The sequence below is a fragment of the Bos taurus genome, chromosome 1, assembly GCF_002263795.3.
Source record: "Bos taurus isolate L1 Dominette 01449 registration number 42190680 breed Hereford chromosome 1, ARS-UCD2.0, whole genome shotgun sequence".
NCBI classification, from domain to species: domain Eukaryota; kingdom Metazoa; phylum Chordata; class Mammalia; order Artiodactyla; family Bovidae; genus Bos; species Bos taurus.
The window spans coordinates 68,063,851-68,090,000 of NC_037328.1; the positions used below are offsets into that span (position 1 = coordinate 68,063,851).

General features: G+C 50.3%; 1 protein-coding gene across 6 annotated transcripts in view; it reads right to left on the bottom strand.

The window, feature by feature from the left end:
• Nucleotides 1–26,150, bottom strand: part of MYLK (myosin light chain kinase) — a 279,518-nt gene that overhangs the window by 83,307 nt on the left and 170,061 nt on the right. For 5 of the 6 annotated variants that reach the window (XM_059888917.1, XM_059888922.1, XM_059888894.1 and 2 more), the window contains exons 12-16: nt 13,565–13,702; nt 11,841–12,038; nt 10,910–11,159; nt 5,068–5,139; nt 3,021–4,636 (exon numbers count right to left, since the gene is read on the bottom strand). In XM_059888917.1, the coding sequence (XP_059744900.1) occupies nt 3,021–4,636; nt 5,068–5,139; nt 10,910–11,159; nt 11,841–12,038; nt 13,565–13,702 (2,274 nt within the window). Of the gene's footprint in view, nt 1–3,020; nt 4,637–5,067; nt 5,140–10,909; nt 11,160–11,840; nt 12,039–13,564; nt 13,703–26,150 lie in introns of those variants that run through there. The other variant, NM_176636.3, reaches the window with a different exon arrangement.

A 26,150-nucleotide genomic window follows, 5' to 3' on the forward strand; every position in this document is an offset into this window, starting at 1 on the left:
TTGTGTCTACCACTCCTATTCCCAACTCTTAAAGGGCTCCTACTGTCTTTAGAATTGAGTTCTTCAGCATGATAGAGGATGGAATGGACCTCACCCCCCTCTCCAGCCTGGAGGATGCTGGCAGCTGGGAGCCAGCCTCCTCCATCTGGGAAGCCCACACCCCCCCTCTCCTGTTGGGAGCCCTGCCCGCCTCCACGCTTCAGATCAAGGTCCAGCCCTTTCACCACCAGCCTCTCCCTGTGGCCCAGCACTCAGCTCCCTCCCTCTCCTCCTGCTCATCACCGGCACTTGGCTGGAAGAGGTTTATCACTGTGCGATTGTGTCCACTCTTCCAGGTCTATTGAGAGCAGATTCACTCACACCTCTCAGAGGCCCTACTCCTTGCAGTGGGGTTTGTGGAAGTGGTCACTGACAAGGCTTTTCCCCAGGCTTTCTCCTGGGTCTGCGTTTGACCTGGGCACCTGAAGATTTGGAGAGTGAAGCGCTAGTGAAGGGACGGTGGACAGAGTGCAGTCGCTGTTCTGAGACCAAGCCTCCTCCCTACCTTGGCAAGGCAATAGGCCCGTGTCAAGGTCCGCTTCCTCCACTGCAGTGAAAACACCAAAACTCACCAGCCCAGAGCCCACCACCAGTCTTCCAGCCTCTTGACAGCTGTTGACAGTGTGGAGGAATGAAGAGCCATTAGCCTTTTCCCTTCACAGGCAATGATCTCGGGGAAGTTGATTAGGGAACGGCCAGCATGCTGACACGCTAACAAGAATTATAATAACTAAGAGGTGATGGAGCAGAGTGGTCTAGGCATTGGAACTCAACTGCCTACATTCCAAGACCAGCTTTGTTATTAATTAGCTGTGCAACCTCTGGTAAAGCCCTTAACTTCTCTGTTACGTGGGCAGTATACTGGTTACGAGGATTAAATGAGTGAAAAGAATAACATGCCTAGGTCAGTGTCTGGCACGTGGTGTTCAATTAATCCAAGCTATTCTTATTTTTCAAAGAGGAATTACAAATATTTAGAATATTTTTAAAGGTTGGACTTGGGGCTATCTCTATAATCCTGTCCCTCTACCAAACTTCTTGTGCTGGCCTTTTAAAATCATTTCTTCTTCTTCAGCTTTGGACCTAAACTGTCCGTCTGAGGTGGTTTCTGTGGGAGGCAATACTGTAGTAGCCAGGCTCTCGGTGCCCAGCAGATATGACCCACCCCGCACCCTGGGTATGAGCAGCCTGTGTCTAAGGGCTTGGGGGTGTGTCTGAGACCAGGGCTGAGGTCTGCTTTCACTGCTTCGTCCAGTGAATTGTTTACAAGCAACTCTTGGTGGCTCTGCAGTTTCCACGCAGGTCCCAGAACAGCTGTACGGCTGTGGATATTGTCCTCAGCTGTCCTAACCTCGGCTTCCCTAAGGGTGCTGCAGCCATGCCCCTCACCGTGAGCAGACCTGTGGGACCACACCTGTCCCCAGGAGGGCAGCAGCTCACTTTCCGTCCTGCTCTGAGAGGTCACCACAGGATAAGATGGGAAATACTCCTGGTCAAGGTTTGGAGTCAGTCTTATGCCTACACTTTCCAACCAGGACAGGCCGACAGAGGTGGCAGGGAAGGCTTGGCATCCACTGCTCTGGACATCTCAGATAATCCCCCATCATCATCATCTCATGGTGATCCCCCATGCCCTCCTATGTGTGGACGGCCAGAATGAGCAGAGACAGGGGGATGGATGAGATGACTTCTGGAGGCCCCTACCAAACTGAGGATTTTCACGTGGAAAAGCTATCATGTCAACACATTAGCAGAAAATAAACCCTTTTTCTCTCTCTGGGCCAGTTTCCTCTTTACTCCTTCAGCAGTTAGATTCAAAATGCTCAGCCAGCCCAGATTTGCTGTCTGAGTTGCAGAGTGAAGAGAGAAACTCTATCGTGAGCTGAGAGGGATAATGCTATCTTCAAGTACTTCATTAGGGTTTTTAAGAGGAAGGAAGGAAGCCAGATGAAGGGTGAGGGAGGGGGTGGAGAGGGGTGCTGTCAGAGGGTAGGAGGAGGGCAGTGCAGCCAGGGGAGTGCTTCTGTCTCAGCTGATCAGGATTTGACAGGACTTGTCCTGCAGGGCCTCTGCGGTGGCTGCCCTCTACTCACCAAGGGTAAAGTGCCACTTCCCAGGGAGCCATGTACCCTGCCCCGTCCAGGGCCACCAGCCTCAGCCTTGAGCTCAGGCCAGACTCTATTCCAGCGCCGGCCACGAGAGTGGGGTGTGGGAAGCCTGCTATCCTTGGAGCTCTCGTTCAGGACTGGAATTTATGAAAACATTTCAAACCAAATGGAGGGGTCAGGGAAGAGACCCTTTCATCCCCATCTCTTCTCTAGGTATAAACTGGCCCATCTGAGAATTCCAAATGCTGAAAGGCCCCAGATGGCAGGATTTATGCACCACCCCCCTTCTCTCCACAACCCAAGAATGTGAAATACCAGCAAACAAGCCTCATCCAAATTAGGAAGTGAGTGGCTCTGTCCGCCTGGCTGCTTCCCCTTCAGGTCCCTTTAAATCCAGTGTTATCAAGACTCAAGTTGTTGTTGACCTCAAATCACATCCCATCACTACAAACCCTGCCCTGAACCGAAAATGCTGCTTCAAAGGCAGCTCTCAGCCCCAAGCCCCCGGCCAGCCCCAGCTTGGTGCCCCCATGTCCAAGCCTGTGATTGGAGCCCTCTCTGGGCCAGAGATGGGGTATCAGCCCAGACCCAGGGCTCCTTTGAGGAGCCACGCCTAGGGGTGCCAGGAGGGGGCTCTGCCAGACAGATGCTGAGGTCTGGGAATGTGCCCTGGGACCAGACTCCAGCCTCTGGCTGCCAGCAATGGAGTGTGTGCCCCAGGCCCAGGGTGGGCACTGAGCCTGTGGGTGAGGGGCGCAGAAAGCGGCCATTCCCACCCGGCTCTGGGCTATGAGCACCGTCAACAAGCAGGGCTCTGGGAGCTGACGGTGGCTAGGACAGGGTTTCCCTTCCTCCCGGCCCCAGCCATTTTACCTTCTTGGGAGAGGACGATGAACTTGGTGGTCTTGAGCGTCTTTCCATTCAGTGTCCAAGTGATGGTGGCTGGGGGGTCAGAGGACACCCGGCACTGGAGCAGCAGCTTCTGACCCTCTGCCACATGGAGATCTTGTAGTTTCTCCTCGAAGGTCGGGGCTGTCCCTCGGCTCTCTGGTCTCTTTTCACTATCTGTGGCCCCTGCATGGCCCTTCTTGCAGTTCACATCATTCTTAATCTCCTTCTTAAGTTCTTCTTTCCCAGTGGGTTTTGGGATTTCAGCCGGCTTGGCATTGCCCAAGGGTTTGGGGGCCTCAGCTGGCTTGGCGTTATCCAAGGGTTTAGAGGTCTCAGCTGGCTTGGCATTGCCCACAAGTTTGGGGGTTTCAGCTGGCTTGACGTTACTCAAGGGTTTGGGGGTCTCAGCTGGCTTGGCGTTGCCCACAGGTTTGAGGGTTTCGGCTGGCTTGGCATTGCTCACAGGTTTAGGGGTCTCAGCTGGCTTGACATTACCCAAGGGTTTGGGGGTCTCAGCTGGCTTGACATTACCCAAGGGTTTGGGGGTCTCGGCTGGCTTGACATTACCCAAGGGTTTTGGGGTCTCTGCTGGCTTGGTGCTGCCCAAGGGTTTGGGGGTTTCTGCTGGCTTGGTGCTGCCCAAGGGTTTGGGGGTCTCAGTTGGCTTGATGTTACCCAAGGGTTTGGGGGTCTCAGCTGGCTTGACGTTACCCAAGGGTTTTGGGGTCTCTGCTGGCTTGGTGCTGCCCAAGGGTTTGGGGGTTTCTGCTGGCTTGGTGCTGCCCAAGGGTTTGGGGGTCTCAGCTGGCTTGACATTACCCAAGGGTTTGGGGGTCTCTGCTGGCTTGGTGCTGCTCAAGGGTTTGGGGGTATCAGCCAGCTTGGCGTTGCCCACGGGTTTCAGGAACCCTGAAGGCTGGGCATTGCCCACAGGCTTGAGACCTTCTGCTGCCTTGGCATTCAAGGCCTCAGTGTTATTGCTACCATTCTCTGTTGGTAATTTTTTCTTACTGCCCAACACTGAGCGAAAATCTGGCGTGGCCGGTTTTGGAGGGGGTACCTTCTCAGGCACAGGGGTCTTGGGAGTCCCCTTCTTGGCTAGGACAGAGCGGAAGTCCACCTGCTGGGGGCCATGCACTTTCCTCTCCTCCTCTGACAGGGTCTTCGGCTTCACCTGCCGCTGCAGGTTGGCGCGGAAATCCATCTGCTCAGCTGGGATCTCCTTCAGGTCCTCTTCAGACAAGGTCTTTGTACTCACCTTCTTGCCCAGGAGGTCGCGGAAGTCCAGCTGCTCGGCTGGGATCTCCTTCAGGTCCTCTTCAGACAAGGTCTTGGTGCTCACCTTCTTGCCCAGGAGGTCGCGGAAGTCCAGCTGCTCCACCTCCTGCTGGCGAACGGCCTCCTCCGTGTGCTGCCGTGTCTCCACGCGCCTCTTGAGCACCCCACGCACGTCCTCGCCGTCGTCTTCTGCGGGGGCACCTTGCCCTCTCGCCACCGGCCAGCCAGGCCTCAGGCTCCCGTAGCCGTCACCACCACCACCACCATCAGCACCAGCTCCTCGGCCACAGAGGCCCTCGCAGCTGGCAGGCTCCCTCCCCCTGCGACCAGTGAAGGGAAAAAGGAAAGTAGCAGGAGGAAAAGGGGCCGGGTAAGAAAGAGACGTCAGGGAGAGCAAATCCCCGAGGGAGGGAGGGAGGGCGGAGGAAAGGGGAGGCCAGGGGGGCTGGCCAGGCCGTGTTTATAGAAGGGAACTTTGGTGAGAGGCGCTTGCTTGCTTAGTTGGTTTGTTACATCGGTAATGACTTCAGTAGCCTTATAAGGGTGTGTGCAAAAAAAAAAAGAAAAAAATTTACCACCCCCCCCTTCTCCCTCCCTCATTCCCCTTCCAGTCTCTCTGTCTTGGCTCCGGCAGCCTCAGCTAGAGGATACAAACAATCTGGGGCTGCCGAGCTGGGCCTGCTGGGACCAGGAGGAAGGTGGGTGGATAGTGACACAGGGTCTGGCCTGGCAACCCCCGGGGGACACTCACCGCAGGACCGCTCTGGCCGGGCTGCTCTGTAGCATCAGGGACACCTGGCAACTGCATTGGCCAACACGGTTCCTGAAGAATTCAAGGGATCAGTACAGATCAAGGGCTTTCTGGGCCAAGGGCCTGCCTGATCTAGGGCTGTAGGGAGGGCAGGGCAGGCAGGAACTTGGCCACAGGTTGGCTCCAGGGAAGAGGGGACCATGGACTGAGCTGTGACCCTAACACACCCACACCAGACCTAGGTTTCAGGCAGGGCCCTCCCCGACCTTGGTCACCCTTTATCTTTCCAGCTCTTGATTAAGAAGGAAAAAAAAAAAAAGAATCAGCTAAGGTAGGCATCCAGAAATAGGAATACTTTTCTGTAAGTATATCATAAAAATAATACAATTGACACTCAGTCAAGGAAGAGTAAAGACTAAAGCTGCTGAGGGCTGTGATGGAGCTGCTTGGTCTAGACTGTGTGGCCCCACTAACCTTGCCCAGTGACCCTGAGTCTCATTCCATGCCCCCTTAATACTGAGGTGGTCATTCCTTCTACTCACAAGGTGCCCCCATCTGCAGGGTCCCCTTCACCTGCTCGTGAAATGAAAACACCCTCTAATCCCTACCAAAGTGACCCTTTTTCTTCTTCTGTAACAAAGAGAGAGCTCGGGATTCTTTAGCCCACTGCTAATACTGTCCATGACCAGCTGGGGAAAGGGGCTCAGGAAAGGGGCTGTACCATACCCATGCTGTGCTGGGCTTACAGCAGATCAGCCGTCAGATCCCACAAGGCTGCCATCTGCTGGCAGGTCTGGGCTCTGAGGAGCCCAATAAGGTGCTGCTCAGACTGGGGGAAGCTGTGCAGGCAGATGTGATAGTCAAAGGTAACTCTGCCTGCTAATAACCATGCTTTATGTAGCACCCTCCACCTATCATGACTCACAGCCACTGTGTTTCTTGCCCCAACAGCCCAGGGAGGTTGTGCCAGCATTCTTGTGCCCACTGTAAAGGGAAGAAGGGGAGGCTCAGGGTTTCCAGGATGCAGTGTTGGGCTCTTGGGGTCTCCCACTCATTTCCTGCACTTGTCCATGTCGTGTGCACTTCAGGGGCTGGCACCTGCCCCAGGTCCCACCATAGACCTAATCCATCTCATATATTCCATCTCCTTTACTCATGGCAGATCTGTGAGGTGGCTGTCAGCAACTGTTTTTACAGGTGAGAAAAACTAGGCTTATAAAGGTTAAGTAACTTTGCCTAAACTCACAGGGCTGGCTAGTAGGGAAAAGGGTTGGAACCTGACTTGTAATTTTCCCATCCCACCCTGCAGTGCTCTTCAGTACAAATCTATCCTGGGACACGTGTGTGTTTGTGTGTGTCTATGTGTACATGCGTATATCGACCACATGTAGATGGGATCTACCTGACGGGCACCTGTACCTGCCAGTCCATGATTGGGAACATGTGTATGTTACCCCCACATGGACAGAGAGCTGAGCACATGTTCCTGTGGCTCTGCCAATGCACTCAAGCAATTACCTTGCTTTGCATGGCCTCCCTCCCAATGCAGGGCCAACTCCAGGTCAGGCACCGGCAGCCCATGGTGTGGCAGATGATCCTTGAGGGTCCTGGGGGTCACTATTTGCTCCTCGACACTGGGAACCCGCTTGACAGAGGAGAGGTTGGCCTTTCGTGCTCCCTAACCTTCTCTCATCTACTGCGTACCTGCTGGTTGTCTTCCATAGACAGCACTTAGGTGCCTTCTCAGCACCAGGCTCTGGGAAGGCTCAGGCCCTCAAAGCATCCTGGGAACTCAGCACAGAAAACTACCAGGGCTCGGGTGACTCACAGAATAGCCATGGGGGTCACCTGTGGCTGAGGCCTCGCCCCTGAGCACCCTGCATCTTCGAGGTTGCTGGCTAGTAGGGCCCACTCTGTTCCCACTTTTCTTGTAAGCACAGGGTGCAGGGTCTGGGGTGGGCATGGAGCATGAGGACAGGGTGCCCTGGGGCCATGTTTTCCGGGGCGCCCTTTCTGACGTCTCTGCTGAGTCTCCTCCTGTCACAAATAGAACATAGCCCAGATGCACATTTAGGAGCAGATGTTGACCACATGGCCAGGCTTCACCCCAACCAAGCCCCTCAGAGGCTCTCAATGGTCGGGTGCCCTGACCCCTGAGCTGAAGTGAGTGCCAGCTCCCCACAGGGGAAGCTGGCAAGGGCTTCTGTTGTTTTCTATTACCTGCCTTGAAGAAGGGGGTGCAGGCAGCCTGCTGCCCACCCCTTCTCCAGGCCTCATGCGGGGGCACCCAGACAGTCTGAAGGGACAGAATTGGGAATACTACAGCAGTCCCACTAAAGAGATCATCTCTTGGCATGATCTGGGGGTCACTATTTCTACAGCCACACACCAAAATCTCTGCGAGACTCTTTTCTTTTAACTTTGTGTTTTGTATTTGAGTATAGCCAATTAACAATTTGAGTATAGCCAATTAATAGTTTCAGGTGGACAGCAAAGGGACTCAGCAATACACATACATGTGTCCATTCTCCCCCAAACTCCCATCCCCTCCCATCCAGTCTGCCACATAGCATTGAGCCGACTTCCCTGTGCTATACAGTGGGTCCTTGTTGGTTATCCATTTAAAATATTTGGCTAGACTTTTAGGGCAAATCATGGGTTCATGTGGAAAAATCAGAGAGGCAGGTTACCTGGGACCCACATCCCAGATAACCTAATCAGCTGATCAGCTGCTTGGGGCCTCTTTGGTGTCGGCACAGACTCAGTTACAAAGTCAGGCCTGAGGCTGAGGCCCCAACCCCATGCCCAGCCCAGGTGCTGCCACAGAGGTATGGGGCTGTCATTCTGTAAGTGACACCTTTTGCACCCAACAGAATCCTCTGTGTTCCCTACCTCCTAAGCTCTGAGTCAGAAGCCCACTCTCTGGTTACAAAATCTTGGACCCTGCCCCACACTGAATCACCCACCCCTAGAATGGATTCTATATGCAAAATTAAAGAACTAATTTCCTGGCAAGTATCAATCTTTCAAATATTTCAGTTAGAATTTGGAGCTGATTTTTTGACATTTGCCCATTTAGTTCAGAGCTAGGGAAGGGAAGGCAGGACTCAGCCACGCATGTGCCCCCAGCTCCCGCAGCTACAGACAGCACCTGTCCCACTCCCGCCCTCAGCCCAGCTTCCTCCCAGTCTCTGTCCTTGAAAGGCATTCTGTCCTGGGCACAGGTCTGATTTCTCTCTAGGTCTGGGTCTGAGAAAAGTCAGAGGAGCCCCTGGCAGGCCTGGCACACACTCCCCAGGGCAATTTTCCATGGACTTGCCTCCTTACTGGGGAAAAAGCCAAGGCCAGGAAGCAGCCTCCCAAAGGAATGCAGAGGCTGGACGCAGGGGAGGGAAGAGGGGTGAGGGATGCAAGTTTGGGGACCCCAGTGTGACATCCTGTTCCAGGTTTCCCAAGTTCCCAGTGCACTGAAACAAAGAATGGAGGAACATCTGGTTTAAAGACAGAGCCGAGAGTTCCAGTCTGGGCTCTGCTACTCACCTTTGGGTGGCCATGACCCTGAGGCCTCAGCTTCCCCCATTATTAAACAAGGAGGCAGTTCAATAACTTCTGAGGTCCCTTCCAGCTAAGACAGTCTAAGTTTTATGACTGTCCCCAGCTGGGCCCAGACAGTCTGCCTGCCGACCTCCCAGTGCAACCCTCCACTCTGGCCTGGCAGGCTTCCCACAGCCTTGCTTTGCTCTTTCCTACCCTCTCACATTCAGTCTATCCAATGAGACTTGCCTCATTTGCCTCAAAATCCCACAAAAACTCATCTTTTCTAGGATGTCTAGCTTGAGTACATGAGTACTGTCTCAAAGCATCATTCCTTTCATACAGACAAGCTCTATTCTAACACAGAATCAGTTTCCATTATTTGCACGGCTGAGAGGAAGAAACTATTTTCTATTGTGGAGGCAGATTGGTCTTCCTGATAATAACTAGTTCAGGAACAAGGCTAAGGCCATCAGTGTGTTCTGAGCATATTGCTGATGGTGATAGGATAATCAATTGGCCCACAACCATCTCATCAGCTGCCACGGATGTGGTATTACCTCAAGTGAGGTTTGCCAGCTAAGTAGAATTTCCTAGCAGATCCAAAGATGCCCAAGAAGTAATAAGTGGCTATTTTACTGAAACTCACCAAATATTTTTTGTTTGATGGTTTGTTACGCAGCAGAAGCTAACAATTCAAGTATAAAGCAATGCCCAGAAAGGACCCAAGTAGATGGAGCACATGCTAGGTTTTGTCCTTACTTAGAACAAGGCTCCATCATGGCAGTAGCTTTGGCATGTGGTTACAGAGCCTGTCTGTAGCTCAGAGCCCTGAACACCGTGGGCTCAGTACAGGGAAATGAATGATCCAGGAGAACAAGTCCCTTGTAAAGAGGCCAGGCACCTGAGCCAGAGCAGTCCAACCATCTTCAGGATGTGGCAAATCTGTTTGCAGAGTCATGGTACAGAAAAGTGCTCTTTTTCAGTGCTAATACCAACCCTAGGGGCTAGTGTTCTGTCCCCATCAACCCAGGGTGGACATGGAGTCAAGAATTAGAGCAGTTTAAAGGTAGAAAAATATTTCTGGATCACATCCATTTAACAAATAGCTACCAAATGCCAACTATAGGCAGACAATGCTCTAGGCACTGGGAACACAGCAATGTGCCTTCATGGAGCTCACCTTCCCATGTTCCCTAGAAAGACCTTGAAAGGGAGGAGAAATGGATGGGGGTAGTTAATGTCCCTCTAGTGGTTTTAAATGTCTACAAACTCTTTGATACTCCTCTCTCCAAGAGGAGAACTTAATTCCCCTTTGCCTGAATATGGGCTATACGTACTGACTCACCGCTCATGGATAGAATGTGGCAGAAGTAACGACTGCCGAAGAATGGTCACAGGAGACTGAAACTAGCTGTCTCCCTTGGACCACCAGCTCTGGGGAAGCCAGCTGCCATGTCATGAAGATGCTCAAACAGCCCTAGGGAGAGGTCCACATGGCCAGGAGCTGAGGCCTCCTGCCAACAGCCTTGTGAGTGAGTGAGCCATCATAGATGTGGACCCTCATCTTGAGAGGCTTGACCCTCTCAAGCCTCAGTCGAGTCTTCAGAGACAGTAGCCCCTGCTGACATCTTCATTGCAACCTTGTATAAAAGCCTGAGGCAAAACCCATAGAAACTGTGAGAATATTATTGGTGTCTCAAGCAATATGGGGGTGAGAGATAACAAATAAATTCCCTTCATGGGACTTCCCAGGTGGCAACAGTGGTAAAGAACCTGCCTGCCAATGCAGGAAACATCAGAGACCAGGGTTTGATCCCTGGGTCAGGAAGACCCCTGGAGGAGGAAATGGCAACTCATTCCAGTATACTCGCCTGGAAAATCCCATGGACAGAGGAGCCAGGCAGGCTACAGTCCACGGCATCACAAAGAGTCAGACGTGACTGAAGCAACTTGGCACAGCATATTCCCTTCACAATAGATAATGCTGCTTTCCCAATTTTAACCCATCTTTCCTCATGTTCTTCATATACCAAATAATGGGGGCAACAAAACAAGGATGTAATAAGATGGAGGACTCTGGGGAATTGCGCTCAGAAGGGAAGGCTCTCAATAAACCTCTGCTGTCTTGAGGTGGAAGAACAAAAGCTTGTCAGTAGCACCAAGCCTGCTCTTTCTTTTCCCTGAAGCCCAGCCCCACATTCTTCTGTGGCTCCTCTGGCTTCCCAGTCCCAAGTAGCGACTTTGCCAGGAGGTAGGGACTGGGTGGAGAGGGGTTAGAGGAAATCAGCAGGGCATGCAGACTTACTTGAGCAGGATCTCATACTGGCCGGCATGCCAGGGCTGCACGTTTTTCAGAACCAGGGTGAACACGTCCTCATTCTGTAGCACCTCGAAGTGGCCAGTGTCCCTGGAGAGGGCTTTGCCATCTCGGAGCCAGTGCACAGTGGGGAAGGGGTCGCCGGCTATGGCACAGGAGATAAGAACACTCTGGCCCAGGCAGGCAGTCACTGAGCGGGGCTTGCTGATGAACCAGGGCTGGGTGCCATCCTGCGGCTCTGAAGTTAGCAGAGGGTTGAATTAGAGAGGAAGGCCTTTCAGCCGAGAGCATCCACCTAACTCTCCAAGGTGGTGAAGGTCAGAAGACAGCATGTTACCCAAAGAACAGCTTATCCAGAAATGACTCTTATTGAACACTCAGGGAGAACACCTCCTTCTCATGGCGAATCTGTCTTGGTTGCTTCTCAGAGGGCAAAATTAACATGAGCTTGTAGCAAGGGGAGGTCACCTAGAATGTACAGGGGCACTGGGCTAGGACAGTGATCCGTGTGATGAAGAGCTGTCGCCTGCTTGTGTGTGCTTAACTTGTCTCTCCTCTTAAATATGGGTTCTCAAAAGGCAAGGGCCCTCATAGGCCCTCACCTCCAAAGCTGTCACTGCCAACTGTTAGTGTATCAGGAGATTTCTCTCCTAGCACTCTAGGCAGCTGCTCACCAGTAATCCAGGGAGAGCAGGAGCTTCCAAAGGCAGGGAAGGGTGGCCCCACTCAGCCAGAGCCTCAGATGGAGGACGGAGAGCTGGCCACTGGGGCTGGGATGGAACCAAGGGAGCACAGGAGATGGTAACAAAGTAGGCCCACATGGTTTCCTCACCTCCAGATCATCTTTGGAGAGACCGTAACCACATAGTTACCCCGTCCCTGCCCTGTTTCTGGTCACCAGGTCACAGGTCAGCCCCACCTTGCACGGTGAGCACGGCCTGTGTGCGGACCTCTCCTGCGCTGTTCCAGGCCTCACAGGTATAAGTGCCCGTGTCCTCTGGGAACACTTCCTGGATACACAGGCTGTGCTGAGTGCCTCTCTGTTCAAAGTGGAAGTCCTCGGACTCCTGGATCTCAGTCCCATCGTGAAGCCAGATGACCTCCGGGGGCGGGTTTCCTGAACAGAGAGGAGCAGCAAGGGGGCTAGTCAGAGAGGTGCTTCCCTGGGCTATGGGCAACTCTGCTTAGTACTGTGGCATTGCATTGCTTCAGTCTTCCCATCCATAAATATTCTAACCCAACCTACCTCATAGGTTTACTGGGAGGGTTAAATAAATTAATACCACCCCCTCAGCAGCCCACCAGAAAAGCAGATTAGAGCAGCACCTGGCACAAAGAAAGTACTCAATACATGTTCATTATAATTGCTTAACAACAAATTTGGGGAAACCAGAAAGAATCCAGAAGTGGAAAAAGAAAAACAAAACAATTTCAGAGATGAAAAACATATTGGTATAAAAGCTTTTAAAATCAGAATTCAGACTGATAATGCTGAGCGGTAGCTGCATCGGTGGGTTCCAGCTCATTTCCTGCCCCGCACACCTCACACAGGCCTTCACAGAAACTCCCTTGTCAGTTTTCACCAAGGAAAGGCTCCATCAGCACTTCATTTTGGTACCATACAAATGTCCAAGGGTGAAGATGGGTGTCAGGCTTTCCAGACCCAGCTCTTGGTGGATAGCATTTTCAGTTTTTGCTAGTCTATTTCCCTGGGGGTAGCTTCTAGCAATTTTTGGGGGGGCCATAAAACACCAGCCACCTGTGAGAGTTCCTCTGTGGTAAGAGCTGAGCCATGGTGTTCTGCTTCCAGGGGAGCAAGACCCTGGGAATAGCTGCATGGTGTCAGGCTCTTTCAAGGACAGTGAAGACCACCACCTGCCTCGATGGGGTAGCCAACCCTGTGTCTGGAGGCCAGGGGGCCTCTGATTTCTAAACTTGAGGAGTGTGTGCAGGGGAGGGGACCCAGCCTCTGCCTGTATTATCCAGGGACTGCATCCAGCCTTTGGGAGCAGGGAGTTCACCCTGAGACCACGGGTCCTCTCCCAGCTCGTCCTTATCACCTTCGCTCCAAAGAAACTGTAAAACCAGAGAGGACCTCCAGGCTGTCAGCAGGACTTATCAGAGGCCAGCACAAGTCTATGTCATTAAGACCGTGCCAGGAGATTCCCCAAGCTTTGCTTGCTGGCTTCCAGCAAGGACTGTGACGTCTTCCACTGGGCTGCTCATCCCATGCTCTTGCCATCCCATCCCTATGTGAGAAGGCCTCTGTTCCATCTTCTCACCGTAACATTTGAATACAGCAACTATCTTTCGAGAGTCTGGGAGTTCTCACAGCATCTGGTTTTGGACCAGTGTTTATAATCTCCAGTTACACTGGCCACACTATGTTTTCAATTAATCCCCCACCTCTCTAGCATGGCCATCTTTCCCCCCCTGAACCGTTTAACCTTGAGTCCAGAAAATCCTGCCCAGAAAAAGCAGAAACGAGGGGCCAAGAGGCTTCATTTCTGCAGGTCCGTTGACTGACAGTTTCAGGCTGATTTTCTGATGGATCAATGAGCTGTGCAGGATGTTGGGGAGCAATGCCCATGTTGCAACCATGCCCATTTTCACGTATGCCCAGAGGAGAGAGACGGGGCAGACCTGACACCTGGACTGTCATGGTGACCTGGCTCCCATCCATGACTTGGAGATCAGAGAGGCCCTGCAGGAAGAGGGGCGCGACGGGCTTGTTGGGGGCTGCAGGCAGGAGGTACTCGCTCTTCTCCTCACTCTTCTTCTCTGTGTGGCAAACAGAATGTGGGGTGAACATTCACTCATTCATTCCACAGACACGGACTAAAGGAACACTCAGCATGTGAACGTGCTGGGCTCATGTTCCCACCAGAAACCGACTACTGCCAGATGAGGAGTGTGGGAGGCCCAGGAGACCCCTCAAAACAAGGCGTGCCCATTTCCCTGCATGGCATGACGGTGCTCTTGCCTCCCAGCAGGAAAGGATGAGGCCTCTGGAGAGCCATGTCCAACCTAGGCTCTGGGTCCCCAGGAGCACTTCTGGGGGATGGAAGTGGTGGGGGAGAGCCAACGCTTGGCATCCTATGAGATTTTTACCCCTTAAATTTTATTTACTCTTTTGAATAAGACACATTCATATGGCATAAAGTTCAAAAGGTACATAGAGTATGTGTACAGTCTCCCTTCTACCCCTGTCCTCTGGCCAAATGTTTCTCCCCAGAGGCCACCAATTTCCAGCTTCTTGTTCATCATGCCAACGATGGTCCGTGTGTATAACACACAATAGCACATAGGTATGCACTTTTATTTGTCTTCTCTTAAAAGACTGACAGCAAACTATATACAATGATTGGCACCTTGCTTTTTCATCTAACAATACAGTCATCCCTTGGTATCTGCAGGGGATTGGTTCCAGGACCCCTTGCTGATACCAAAATCTGCAGCTGCTCAAGTACCTTATATAAAAAAAAAATAGCATAATATTTGCATATAACCTAAAATCCTCCTATATACTTTAAAATCACCTCTTGATTACTTATAACACCTAATATAATGTAAGCACTATATAAATAGTTGCCAGCACAGCAAATTCAAATTGTGCTTTTTGAAACTTTCTGGAATTTTTTTTCTCAAATATTTTTGATATGCGGTTGTTTGAATCTACAGATGCAGAACCCGCAGGTACACAGGTAGAACTGCATATCTAGATGTCTCTCATAAAACAGAACTGGAGAGCTTCTTCATTGTTTTCTATGACTGCATGGTGCTCCATTACCATCGCCTGAGATTTTAAGCACTTCAAGAAAGTCAAAGACACTACATCATTAGAATGACTAAAATTAAAGACTGATCATCCTAAGTACCATGCTGGCAAGGATGTGGCACAACCAGAACTCTCCTACGCTGCTGGTGTGAGTGCAAAATAGTTCAGACCCTTTTGAACACAATCTGACAGTTTCTTGAAAAGTTAATCATTTAGCACATGATCCATTCATTCTATTCCTGGGTATTTACACAAGAGCAATGAAAGCACATGTCCAAACAAAGACTTGTACACAAACATTCATAGCAGCTTTCTTCCTAATGGCTCCAAACTGGAAAAAACCCAAATGCGCATCAACAAGTAAATGAATAAACATACTATGATGTATCCATACCAATGGAATACTACTCAGCGCTAACAAAAACACTGCAACAAGGACAAATCTCACCAACATTGCACTGAATGAAAGAAAGCAGACCAAGAAAGTATACTGGATGATTCCATTTATATAAAATTCTAGAAAAAGCAAAATATAGCGACAGGTTGTTTGGGGCAGGGGTTGGGGGATAGATTGTAAAGGGGCATAAGAAAGCATTTGGAGTGATGGAGATGTTCATTTCTTAAAATCGTGGTGAAGGTTTCATGCACGAAGGTTCAAAGTAAACACCATAAATATATGTAGTTTGTCGTACAGCCAAAATGGGGAGAAAATCTCTCTCTAGGAGAGGGAAAGAGTGTCCCAGCTAGCCAAAGACAGAAACTAGAACAACTCTCTGGGTTCAGGGCTGGCCCACTCACCCCCATTCTGTTCTCTGGGGGAGGTAGGGTAATAAACAGGCTTTCCTTCATTCTCAGAATCCTCCCTAAGCTGGGCTCTGACCTGCCTCATGAGAGCCAAAGGGAAAGGGGCAGCGGAGAGGTGAGTTGGTATCTGTTTCCCACAGCTCCCAGCTGCTCAGTCTCTGACCCTGCCTTTCGTCCTGTGAGCCACACGGTCTTGATCTTCAGTAATAACTTTTTCAGTCTTTTTGGTTTTGTCTTGGTGGGGGTGGGGGGGGGTGGCGGGTCTGAAGCGGGCAGGGGTAGAGACAAAGAAGGTTATGGTATCGCTAAGGTAAACTCTAAGTTTGGGGGCAGGGAGACTGTGGTATTTAGAGTTCTTTTTAGCCCACAGCCACACAAACCAGATCTTCTCCTGGAAGCCTGTGGCCATGACAATACATTTCTAGGCTGATTTACATACCTGGGAAAGGCCTAACTCCAAACTGGCCACTAAATGAAAACAAAATATGGCATACTTAGAACATGCCCAGCACAGCCTCTGGGACTGAGTGGGAGAGGCTGGGAAGACCAGGGAGGTGGGAGGACAAGTTACCCCAAGGCAGGGGCTGTGTGAAGGGCTTGGAGCCAGAGTGCAAGGGGACACAGGACCCACGCTCTGGCATCATTCCTTCTGACAGGGGCAGTCAGACACCCTTGGCAGAAGGCCCAACCGGTGGGCTTGAGGGACTCAATATTGGGAATGCTTAGATCTCCCTGGGCAAGCAGGCTGCCTCGGGAGAGTTGAGGAATTTCCTCTTGCATAGAACGAGAAGGCTCAAGGACAAAATGTTTTCGCCTGTCCAGAGCCCTCCCAGTTCCCGCCTCTCCACTGTCTTGGCCAGAGTCCCAGCTTCACAGAGCTCCCTGCAGATGGACTCTCATTCCCAGATGCTTCAGGAACATCAAAACCTCCAGCTCCCTTTCCTGCAAGCAGTTGACAGCTCCTCTTTGACCCCTCCATGTGTTAGGTCTTCCTACCGCTCAGTTTCCAGGCCTGGGCTTTGGCAAAGCCAAGCCACCCTACAGGTCTCAGCCAGTGCAACTAAATGCCTATCTGCACCTCCCTGCCCTGACAGGGTGTCCTGGGCACTGCCTCCCACGTGACAGCTCACTGGTTCTGAAAGCCACTGAAATGTAGGATCTGAGGCTGGGACTTGATCTTGGGCAAGGCACTCTCTCTTTCTAAAGCTCAACTCCCTCAACTGTATTTAGGGGAATAATAGTACTATTACAGGACCTGGGGGGTTTAAAGAGATAATATATGAAAGTACTTTCTCCAGCTACCCATCATCCACATTTGCAGGTGTGTGAGGCTGGCATGAGTGCTCACTCACATCTACCTCTTGGGCTTAATTACCTGGTGGGTATATCAGCAGCAGAAGAACAAATGGAGCCTCACCCCAGGATTAAAGATTCTCATTTTTATGTCACCTAAGGGAAATACTGTTAAGAATACAAATGTGTTGCTTAAAAATATGGATATATCTAAAGTAAATCTAAATTTTGAGAATAAAATTTCACTGCACTCCTTCAGAGAGAGAGGAGTGACAGTGTCTGAATCTGTGGAAACTGCCCCAGGCAGGCATTTAGTTCCAGTGTCACCCATCGTCTCTGAGCCTGTTGGTGCCTCCCCAGCAAGGGCCCCACAGCAAGAACAGAGAGCAGAGGGAAGTGACAGGGAGCAAATGTGCAGAATGAACCTGTTCTCAAGCCTGCCATTCAGGGTCACGTGGGACTAGAGCCACAGAGAGCCGGGCTCAGCCCCAGTTGCCGCCCCAGAGCCTTCACAGAATGAGAAAAACAACCAAACCTCCCCTACAAACACACTCTGGGCTCAGATCCCGGAGCCAATGAGGATGTCCGTTTTAGGGCAAGCAACTTCCTTAGGCAACCCCAGAAAAGCAGCCCTAACTTGAATCCTGAAACCCCAGTCCCAAGCCCACCACCCAACTTTACTGGAGTGAGGCTGGGACATGCTCAGGTGAAGAAAGGTACCCAAGGTCCCCGAGCCAGTGATAGGCAGACTGAGAGCTCAAACCCAGGCCTCCTGACCATGAGGCCAAGGTGTTCTGAGATTGTCTTTTCCAAGGGAGCCAGTCACCTGCAGGGATGGCCGTGCTGGACTCCCCATGAGGACAGATGTGCTATGTGGACCCCCATTCTAGACACCTGACAAGGGAGAAGAGCTAACACAGAGCAGGGAAAGTCAGGGCAAAGGGCAAGGTGTGTGCTGGTCATTTAATTCCAAAGCCATACACAACTTATCCCGGCTCATCTGTGGCCGATAGATCACATATCAGTTTATGCTCCCTCTTGCGTGGACTTAGATACAATAAGAAGAGATGGATGGAAATGGATGTTGTGAGCTTCTAGCTCGAGCTGTGTGATCTGAAGCAAGTCCCCCAAGCTAAGCCTCAGGGTTCTCTCCTCTAAACTGATAAGGATACAGTTATCATCAGTTACTGACAATAATGCCCAAGTGATAAGGGTAATACACACATCATTAGTATAATGCATGATAAATACTGCTGGATTTTCAGATGATTCAAAGAAATGACACATGTAAAACAGCTAAAGGATATCTGGCACATAATAAGTACAAGAATAAATGTTTTGTGCCTTTCCTAATCCAACTGTTTTTGGTTAGGCAAACTCAATCCGACAATAATTATTGATATGATGAGAAATGATACAATATGGTGTCCTCTCAAATCAGGGTATTCACATATAATTGGTCAGAGATCTGAAAGGTCTCAGCTGCCACTGAGATAACATTATAACAATGCCTTACAAAGGTCAGCACTTAACGATTCTAAAGAATATCCGCAGCTCTCAGCTTATGTTCAACACCCTCTGAAGTCGGGAAGAATGTGCCCTCATTTTACAGCAGAATGAGCTGGGACTCAGAGAAGGAAGCTGGCAGAAAAGCTGACATGGCCAATGGGGTCCTGGTCTGGATGCTGCCTTCCTGACCTGAGAACAAAGGCCAGTCAGCTAGATTCCCCTGGGAGCTTTCTGTCCTTGTGCTCTTGCCCAGAGTTGCTGGTTCTCTAGAGACTCTCCTGGAGTCCTGCTTTAGCTGGCACCTGGTGCAGTCCTGGTTTCAGGCAGGGTAGGTGGACCAGGGTCTGAAGGAAGAGGCCCCCGGGGTCACAGCACCTCAGGCAACCTGAGCCTTTTTCATTTGGGGAGGGCAGACTCTGGCTGTGGTACACCAAGGGAGGAGGGATGCAATGGCAGACTTGCAACCCAGCTCAAATGGGGCTGGATTAAATATACCCCAGGTCTCCCCCACAGCTGTGCTTCCTCTGGTCTGCTGAGACCAAGCCCACAGGGCCCTTTCTCTTTGGAATCTAGGGCGGGCTGAGGCTCCTTGATTTATTGGCCTAGGACTAAATTTCTGAAGTGAACTTGTCTGTTGCTCAGGTACTTGGTCAATTAGCCAATGGCCCTCCACTCGCTCACTGGCTCTCTCTGCCATTAACTGGGTACCCGGGTGTTGGGGGCTCTGTTCCACACTGAGAGAAGGGAAAAGGAACAGGATTGTCCTCTGGTGGGAAAGACAAGAATTGAGATTAAGAGCGGCTATAAGAAGTGCACATGCTCAGTCACGTTCAACTCTGTGTGACCCCATGGACTGTAGCCAGTCAGGCTCCTCTGTCCGTTGATTGGATTCTCCAGGTAAGAATCCTGGGGTGGGTAGCCATCCCCTTCTCCAGGCAATCTTCCCAATCTTCCAGGGATCGAACCTGGGTCTCCTGCATTGCAGGCAGATTCTTTACTGTCTGACCCACCAGGGAACCCCATAAGCAGTTTATTGACAACTAAAAAATGATGTCATGTAGATTAAACTATAGCAGGACTTAGGAAAGGGGTAGAGGAATGAGAGGAGAGGAGAGAGAAGGTGGGAGAAGAAAGGAACATGGAGAGAGAGAAGGAAGGAGAGAGACAAAGACAGAGAGAGAGACCACTCTTTGAGCCTATATAGACCCCCCAAGAGCTTCCCTAGTAGCTCAGCTGGTAAAGAATCTGCCTGCAATGCAGGAGACCCTGGGGGGATTCCTGGGTTGGGAAGATCCCCTGGAGAAGGGATAGGCTACCCACTCCAGTATTCTTGGGTTTCCCTGGTGGCTCAGATGGTAAAGAAATGGTCTGCAATGTGGGAGACCTGGGTTCGATCCCTAGCTTGGGAAGATCCTCTGGAGGAGGGCATGGCAACCCACTCCAGTATTCTTGCCTGGAGAATCTCCATGGACAGAGGAGTCTGGCAGGCTAAAGTCCAGGGGGTCGCAAAGAGTCAGACATGACTGAGTGACTAAGCACAGCACAAGCCCTCCAAGTTTTCCCTCCTTGGCCATTTATGCTCCGTTTTGACTCATCAGAAACTGTTTCTGAAGACAGTCCCTAGTCATGAACTTAAACATAAAACTCTTGCTCTGGGGAAGCAAAAGTATCAAACAAATGACTTCTCAGAGACCCAGAGCAGCACAATGAGCATGTGGGCTGAGGCAACTGGAGGCCTAGAGGGGCTGCCTGTGAGCTGGCGTATTGTGGCTGCTGACCTGACGTCTGAGCATTGGTTTTCCTCATCTGTAGAATGGAGTTCATTCAAAAGCAGAGTGTGGAGTCGTTACAGGAATTAAACAAAACAAACTGGCTTTAACTGATTAGATCATTTATCAAAACAATGTTCCTCATTAAAAATGATAACTGATGGTCTCGTTTTAACACTTACAGGAACTTATATAATCCTCATTATAGGTTTTGAAAAGCTCTATTTAGAGGAAGTTAAGCATCCACACAACAGGTGCTATTTGCTACTTTTCTCATTAATTCTCATACAATAACTAGTATATCATGCAGATGACATCACCCTTATGGCAGGAAGCAAAGAGGAACTAAAGAGCCTCTTGATGAAAGTGAAGAGCAGAGCGAAAAAGTTGGCTTAAAACCCAACATTCAGAAAACTAAGATCATGACATCAGTCCTATCCCTTCATGGCAAATAGATGGGGAAACAATTTAAACACTGACAGACTTTATTTTCTTGAGCTCCAAAATCACTGTAGATGGTGACTGCAGCCATGAAATTAAAAGACACTTGTTCCTTGGAAGCAAATCTATGACAAACCTAGACAGTGTATTAAAAAAGCAGAGACATCACTTTGCCGACAAAGGCCTAGACAGTCAAAGCTATGGTTTTTCCAGTAGTCATATATGGATGTGAGAGCTGGACCATAAAGAAGGCTGAGCGCTGAAGAATTGATGCTTTTGAATTGTGGTGTTGGAGAAGACTCTTGAGAGTCCCTTGGACTGCAAGATCAAATCAATCAATCCTAAAGCAAATCAATCTTAAATATTCATTGGAAGGACTGATGCTGAAACTGAAGCTCCAATACTTTGGTCACACTGACGCTGAAACTGAAGTTCCAATACTTTGGCCACCTGATGCAAAGAGCTGACTCATTAGAAAAGACTCTGATGCTGGGAAAGACTGAAGGCAGGAGGAGAAGGCAGTGACAGAGAATGAGATGGTTGGATGGCATTACCTACTCAATGGATATGTGTTTGAGCAAGCTCTGGGAGATGGTGAAGGACAGGAAAGCCTGGTGTGCTGCAGTTCATGAGGTTGCAAAGAGTCGGATACAACTGAGCGACTGAACAACCACAACAACTGGTATAAACTTGCTCATCAAAACTGGAGACATGAGCAAGGCCTTGGGCTTTCTTGGGCTTGAAAATTAAGAAGCCCCTACAGCTTTGTTATGGTGCTGGTGTGGATCCAAGTGTCTTCTTTTGTACTGCAATCATTCCCTTGTTCTTCCCTTCTGAATCCTTCCTCACTTTACAAGGGTTTAGCAAGAAAAACACTTCCGAGTTTCTCCTTAGACACTTTCTCTTGGAAGTTTTTTCCACCTGTCAACTTTTACCAGCTAAGTTACCACTCTCTAAAGTGCCCCATGTTTATGGACTGAATTCACATTAAATGTACATGAATAGTTTGCCTTGAAAATGGCCCTTAGAAGGTTCCCAGCTCATTCAAAACTTGTGTCAGATTAAAATAAAAAATTAAGGATGTCACCTTTAAGTGTTTAAACAGATGATGACACCAATATGAAACAGACAGAATTCTCTACCATCTAAAGAGCTCCCCAGGGCTCCCCCTAAGAGGGAGCACTGCCTGTCACAGTTTTCACTAAGTCCTGCCGTCAGAGCCTCAGGCCCTGTCTGTCAGCAGTTTCCTTGCTCTGACACCATGTCCCTGGATCCACAGGTTGTCACCAAAAAAAAATGGACATGGAAGGGCCCTCCCCTACTTCCTACATCCCCTGCCCCCACACCTCTCAGGTGTGCATACACATGGACCTCCTGAAGATGCAGTTAGGGAGAGGGAAAATTATTGCCTTCATCTCTGAGCTACTAAAGATTTTCCTTAAGTTTTGAAATTGAAATATTTTGTTTAGTCATAAAAATGCAAAATATCTTTCCAACAGTAAATCCAATTCACTCCACACACTTTTATACTATTCACCCTGTTACACTATGGACATTCAGTGAATCACCAGTGAAAGACAGCTCCGGAAGCGCAACCCTCCCTCCTTCCTTGATATGGTGCTCAAAATCCAGCAGCGTCCAGGGGTCTCAGTCCGGCCTCCTCCTTTTCCTAAGCTCCAGGACTGTTGACTCAAGGGCTCATCAGGGTTACCTTTGCCCAGCCGCTCCCCATCGGCAGGGCATTTACATACAGTACAAATCCCTCTCCAGGGATGTCTGTGAACACTCTCCCAAAAAAAAGTCTGTCTAACTAAATAAACCGACTTGGAGAGTCAGCAAATGGTCTACTTGTTGGGCATGAAAAGAAAGCCTTTCCTCCATAGCCGTGCCCTCTCTTTTGGTTTTCCTTCTCCCCACTGATTTCTCCAGACCCTAAGAAGCAAATGTGAAGAAGTAGAAAGGAAAAGAATGAAAGGAAACAACGACATATGACCTCCCTCCCCCTCCCAAAGAATCTCTGACCAGTAATGATAGGGTTGCCAGATGGGAAGTGGGACTATATTATAACCACAGCCTTCTTAGTGCCTTAGGAGTTATAATCAAACTCTAAACGCAGAGGCAAACCATCCAAACCAGCCCATGTGTCCTCTGGAGGCACTTCTGGAAACCACACTCTCCACCACACTGTCAAAGCACGGATCGCATTTTGCCATTAGGAACACAAAACCGTAATTCTGGATGGCATTCCTGACCGAGGACTCCAAGTAAAAAAATGCTACAGATGGCCTGCAGTGACTGTAGAAGGAGGCTGTGGTGTGACACGCTCAGTGGCTGTGCAGCATGAGTTTAGCTGTCCAATATCATGTGGGATCTTCCCAGCCCAGGGATCAAATCATGTCTCCTGCATTGGCATGCAGGTTCTTTACCACCAGCCCCCAGAACTTTCTTTTTTAGTACATTTAAGAGGCTGTCAGTGCTTAAAGCAAGGGGCTTTCCAGGTGGTGCAGTGGTAAAGAATCCCTTTGCCAGTGCTGGAGATGCAAGAGATGCAGGTTCGATCCCTGGGCTGGGAAGATCCCCTGGAGAAGGAAATGGCAACCCACTTCAGTATTCTTGGAAAATTCCAAGGACAGAGGAGCCTGGTGGGCTACAGTCCACAGATTCATAAAGAGTCGGACACGACTAAACACACACACACACACACACACACACATGAGTGTTCCAAGCTGCCCCGCAGAGGGCTTGTCACTAATCTGAAAGCCAGCTGGGCTCTTACTGATGCTTTCACTGTCCAGAGAATGGCTGATTCCCTGGTGCCCATTACTTTCATTAGAGGCTCTTTATCAAAACAAACACTCTAGTAAATACGGTTATTACATTTCATTTTTTATTTTAGAAATCAGGGTTTTTAAAAATTTAACTTATCCACATTTTATGTCCTTTGGTGCTTTAAGAGCCCAGCAGGCCTTCACTTAAATAAACAAACCATTAGGCTGAGACACTCTGTCTAAATGGGCACATTAGCAGGTTAATAAATCTATAGTCACTTAAGAATTTTAGCCTTGACAAAGATACTCCAAGGTGAGAGAAATTAAAAAGATTCTAGTCTAAGGAAGCCCCCGCACCAATGACCAATGCATACACACTGAAATATTTACTCTCCTCTCATCTTCCTGGGTTCTGCAGGAATTTAGATTAATCATCCTTTAGGCTCTATCCTGGGTCAGGAGGGAAGATTTTCATGGCCTGGTTAACTACTGGGGACTGTTTCCTAGTACGGGAGGAGGAAAGCAGGAATATTTGTTGGGGGGACGTTTGAGAGCTAGCGTGTAGGTTTGCTGAGCCCCTCCTTGAGCCCTGAGCCACCAGGCAAGAGAGGAGGTGGAGGGAATGCCCCCTGCACTACCACAGAGACTCACCCACCTCCATTTTTCCTTCATCCATTCACTGAACACATGTTCACACAGTAGGACATGTGCTACATGCAATAATGAGACATGGTCCCTGCCTGCAGGGAGCTAACAGGTTAGCAAAAAAGGCAGTTGAACAGGCATTTAGAGGAAATTTCATGTTAGGACAAAACGCTTTCTCCCCTCATTGCCCTTCTAGAGACTTGCATGATGTACCCCTGCCTCTCTTGGTGAACCTAACCTCTACCACTTGCCCCTATCCCACTCCCTTGGCTGCAGCCTCACTGGCCCTTGAATAGGCTGCTCTTGTTCCCAACTCAGAGCCTTTGCACTTGCTGTACCACCTGCCTGGAGCAGTCTTTTTTCCAGTTCATGAGGTCTCCCCTCAAATGTCACCTTTCCCAGGAGGTCTCCTCTAGCACGCACCTAAGAAAGGATCCCTTCCACCGCCTCTGTATTTCCATTTTCTTAATAGCACTTGTCAATACTGGATTAAGCGAGCTCTGGACCATCCATCAGAATGTAAAAGGCAGGAAGACAGGACCTGTTTTCTGTTTATGGCAGCTTCCCCAGAACAATGCTTGGGACCAAGGAGGTGCTCAGGAAAAATTTGCTTGTAAGTAAGTACTGTGATAAGAGAGGTACAGCAGTTAAGAGAAGTGACATTTGTGGGAAGAAGTTAGTCAGATTTGGGGAGGAGGGGGTTACAGAGGAGAGAACAGAGCAGGGAAAAGAGGGTGCAGAAGGTCCATCAGAATGCTGAGTGAGCATCTTCTCGATGCTGCCAAAACCTTGGCAAAAGGCTAAAGCGGTGAGAAAAAGCACCATGTCTGGCCTTCAGCAGGATCTGCTAAACTCTCCTCCAGCAAAAGTTGCCCTAGAACCCCTCCTCCCTGGAAACAAGAACAGCGGAGGGAGAGGTATTGATGAATGGCACCCTCTTGTGGCCAGAATTCCCTGAACAGGGTGCTCAGACTATGGCTTTAGCGTCTGGCCCAACACTGGCTTTCTCTGATTCTGATTCTCCTTTCCTTTTACCAAAACCAACCAGACAGACAGAAAAACAACCACCCAGTGCAGCAGAGTTGATCCTTTGGTAACACCGCTCCTTAGACTTGCCATTTGGAAAGAGTTCGTCTTGCTTAAAGGCTGGGACTCCTGAGCACGTCCCACGTCACTAGCGCAGGACGCAGCAGCCTAGTGGCAGGACTTACAGCCAGGGAGCCTGGTCCACACTTCAGCTGTGGCCTGTGGCCACACAGAGGGGACAGAAAGGCCAGGTCTGGGCAGCTGAGGGAGAGGCCAGGACAGTGGTTGGCACTGCATGGGACAAACTCCTCCACTACGGTCATCTCCCACCCTCTGAGCCACCACAGAGACTGCAGCCAAACAAGCTGCCAATAAAGTAAGAAAAACTCCATGGCTGAGGCCAGTGTGGGACGTGGACCAGAGCCCCCCGGGTGCCCTGGGCATGGAGCCAGGGGTGTCACTGTGCCAGGCTCGGCCTCCCCGATCCTGTGCAGACAGCCCAGCGCTGCGGCCAGAGCGTGGCCACGTCTTACAGCCTCCTTCACCATTTATGGTAGTTGAGCCTCTGTTTGGCCTTCACAGGCCAGTCAAACCCCACACTGGGCGGGGGGGCTAGAGGGATGTCCTGCTCACACAGGGCTGTTTTCAGAGCAGATCCAAACAGCTCTGGCAGAGTCCTTGACAGGACCTCTCTGTTTCTGCTTTGAAACATGCTCGGATGGGCAACCATCCAGGTCCCACTCCTCCCACAGACCTAGGGGGCGAGGAGGATGGCCCCAGAGTCTTCTTGCCCCTCTTTTGGGGACCCCCACCTCCACTGGGACTGTTAGCTCAGTGGGATCCCTCTAATCCAATCTAAACACAGGCAGCCCAGGACAGGTTCTGGATCAGCAGGGCCCTTGGCTGAAGCCAGCCAGCGGGGCTCAGACCACACAAGCATCATGCACCTCTCTGACCCTCTCCACCACTACCACTTTGGGGTAGGCCTCTTGGACCTCCAAGGAGAGCCCAGGGGTGGGGGAAGGTGGGAGCAGCAACTCTGGCCTGGATCCAAGATTTCCCCAGACCCCTCAATCAGCCATGAGCGAGATCCGTGAGGAAAGAACAGATGGACTGTAAACTACAATGAGGCTGACAAGCTCCTGGGGCCACAGTCAGGCAGGGATGCGAGGGCCTCCTGGGAAGAGGCAGAGCCA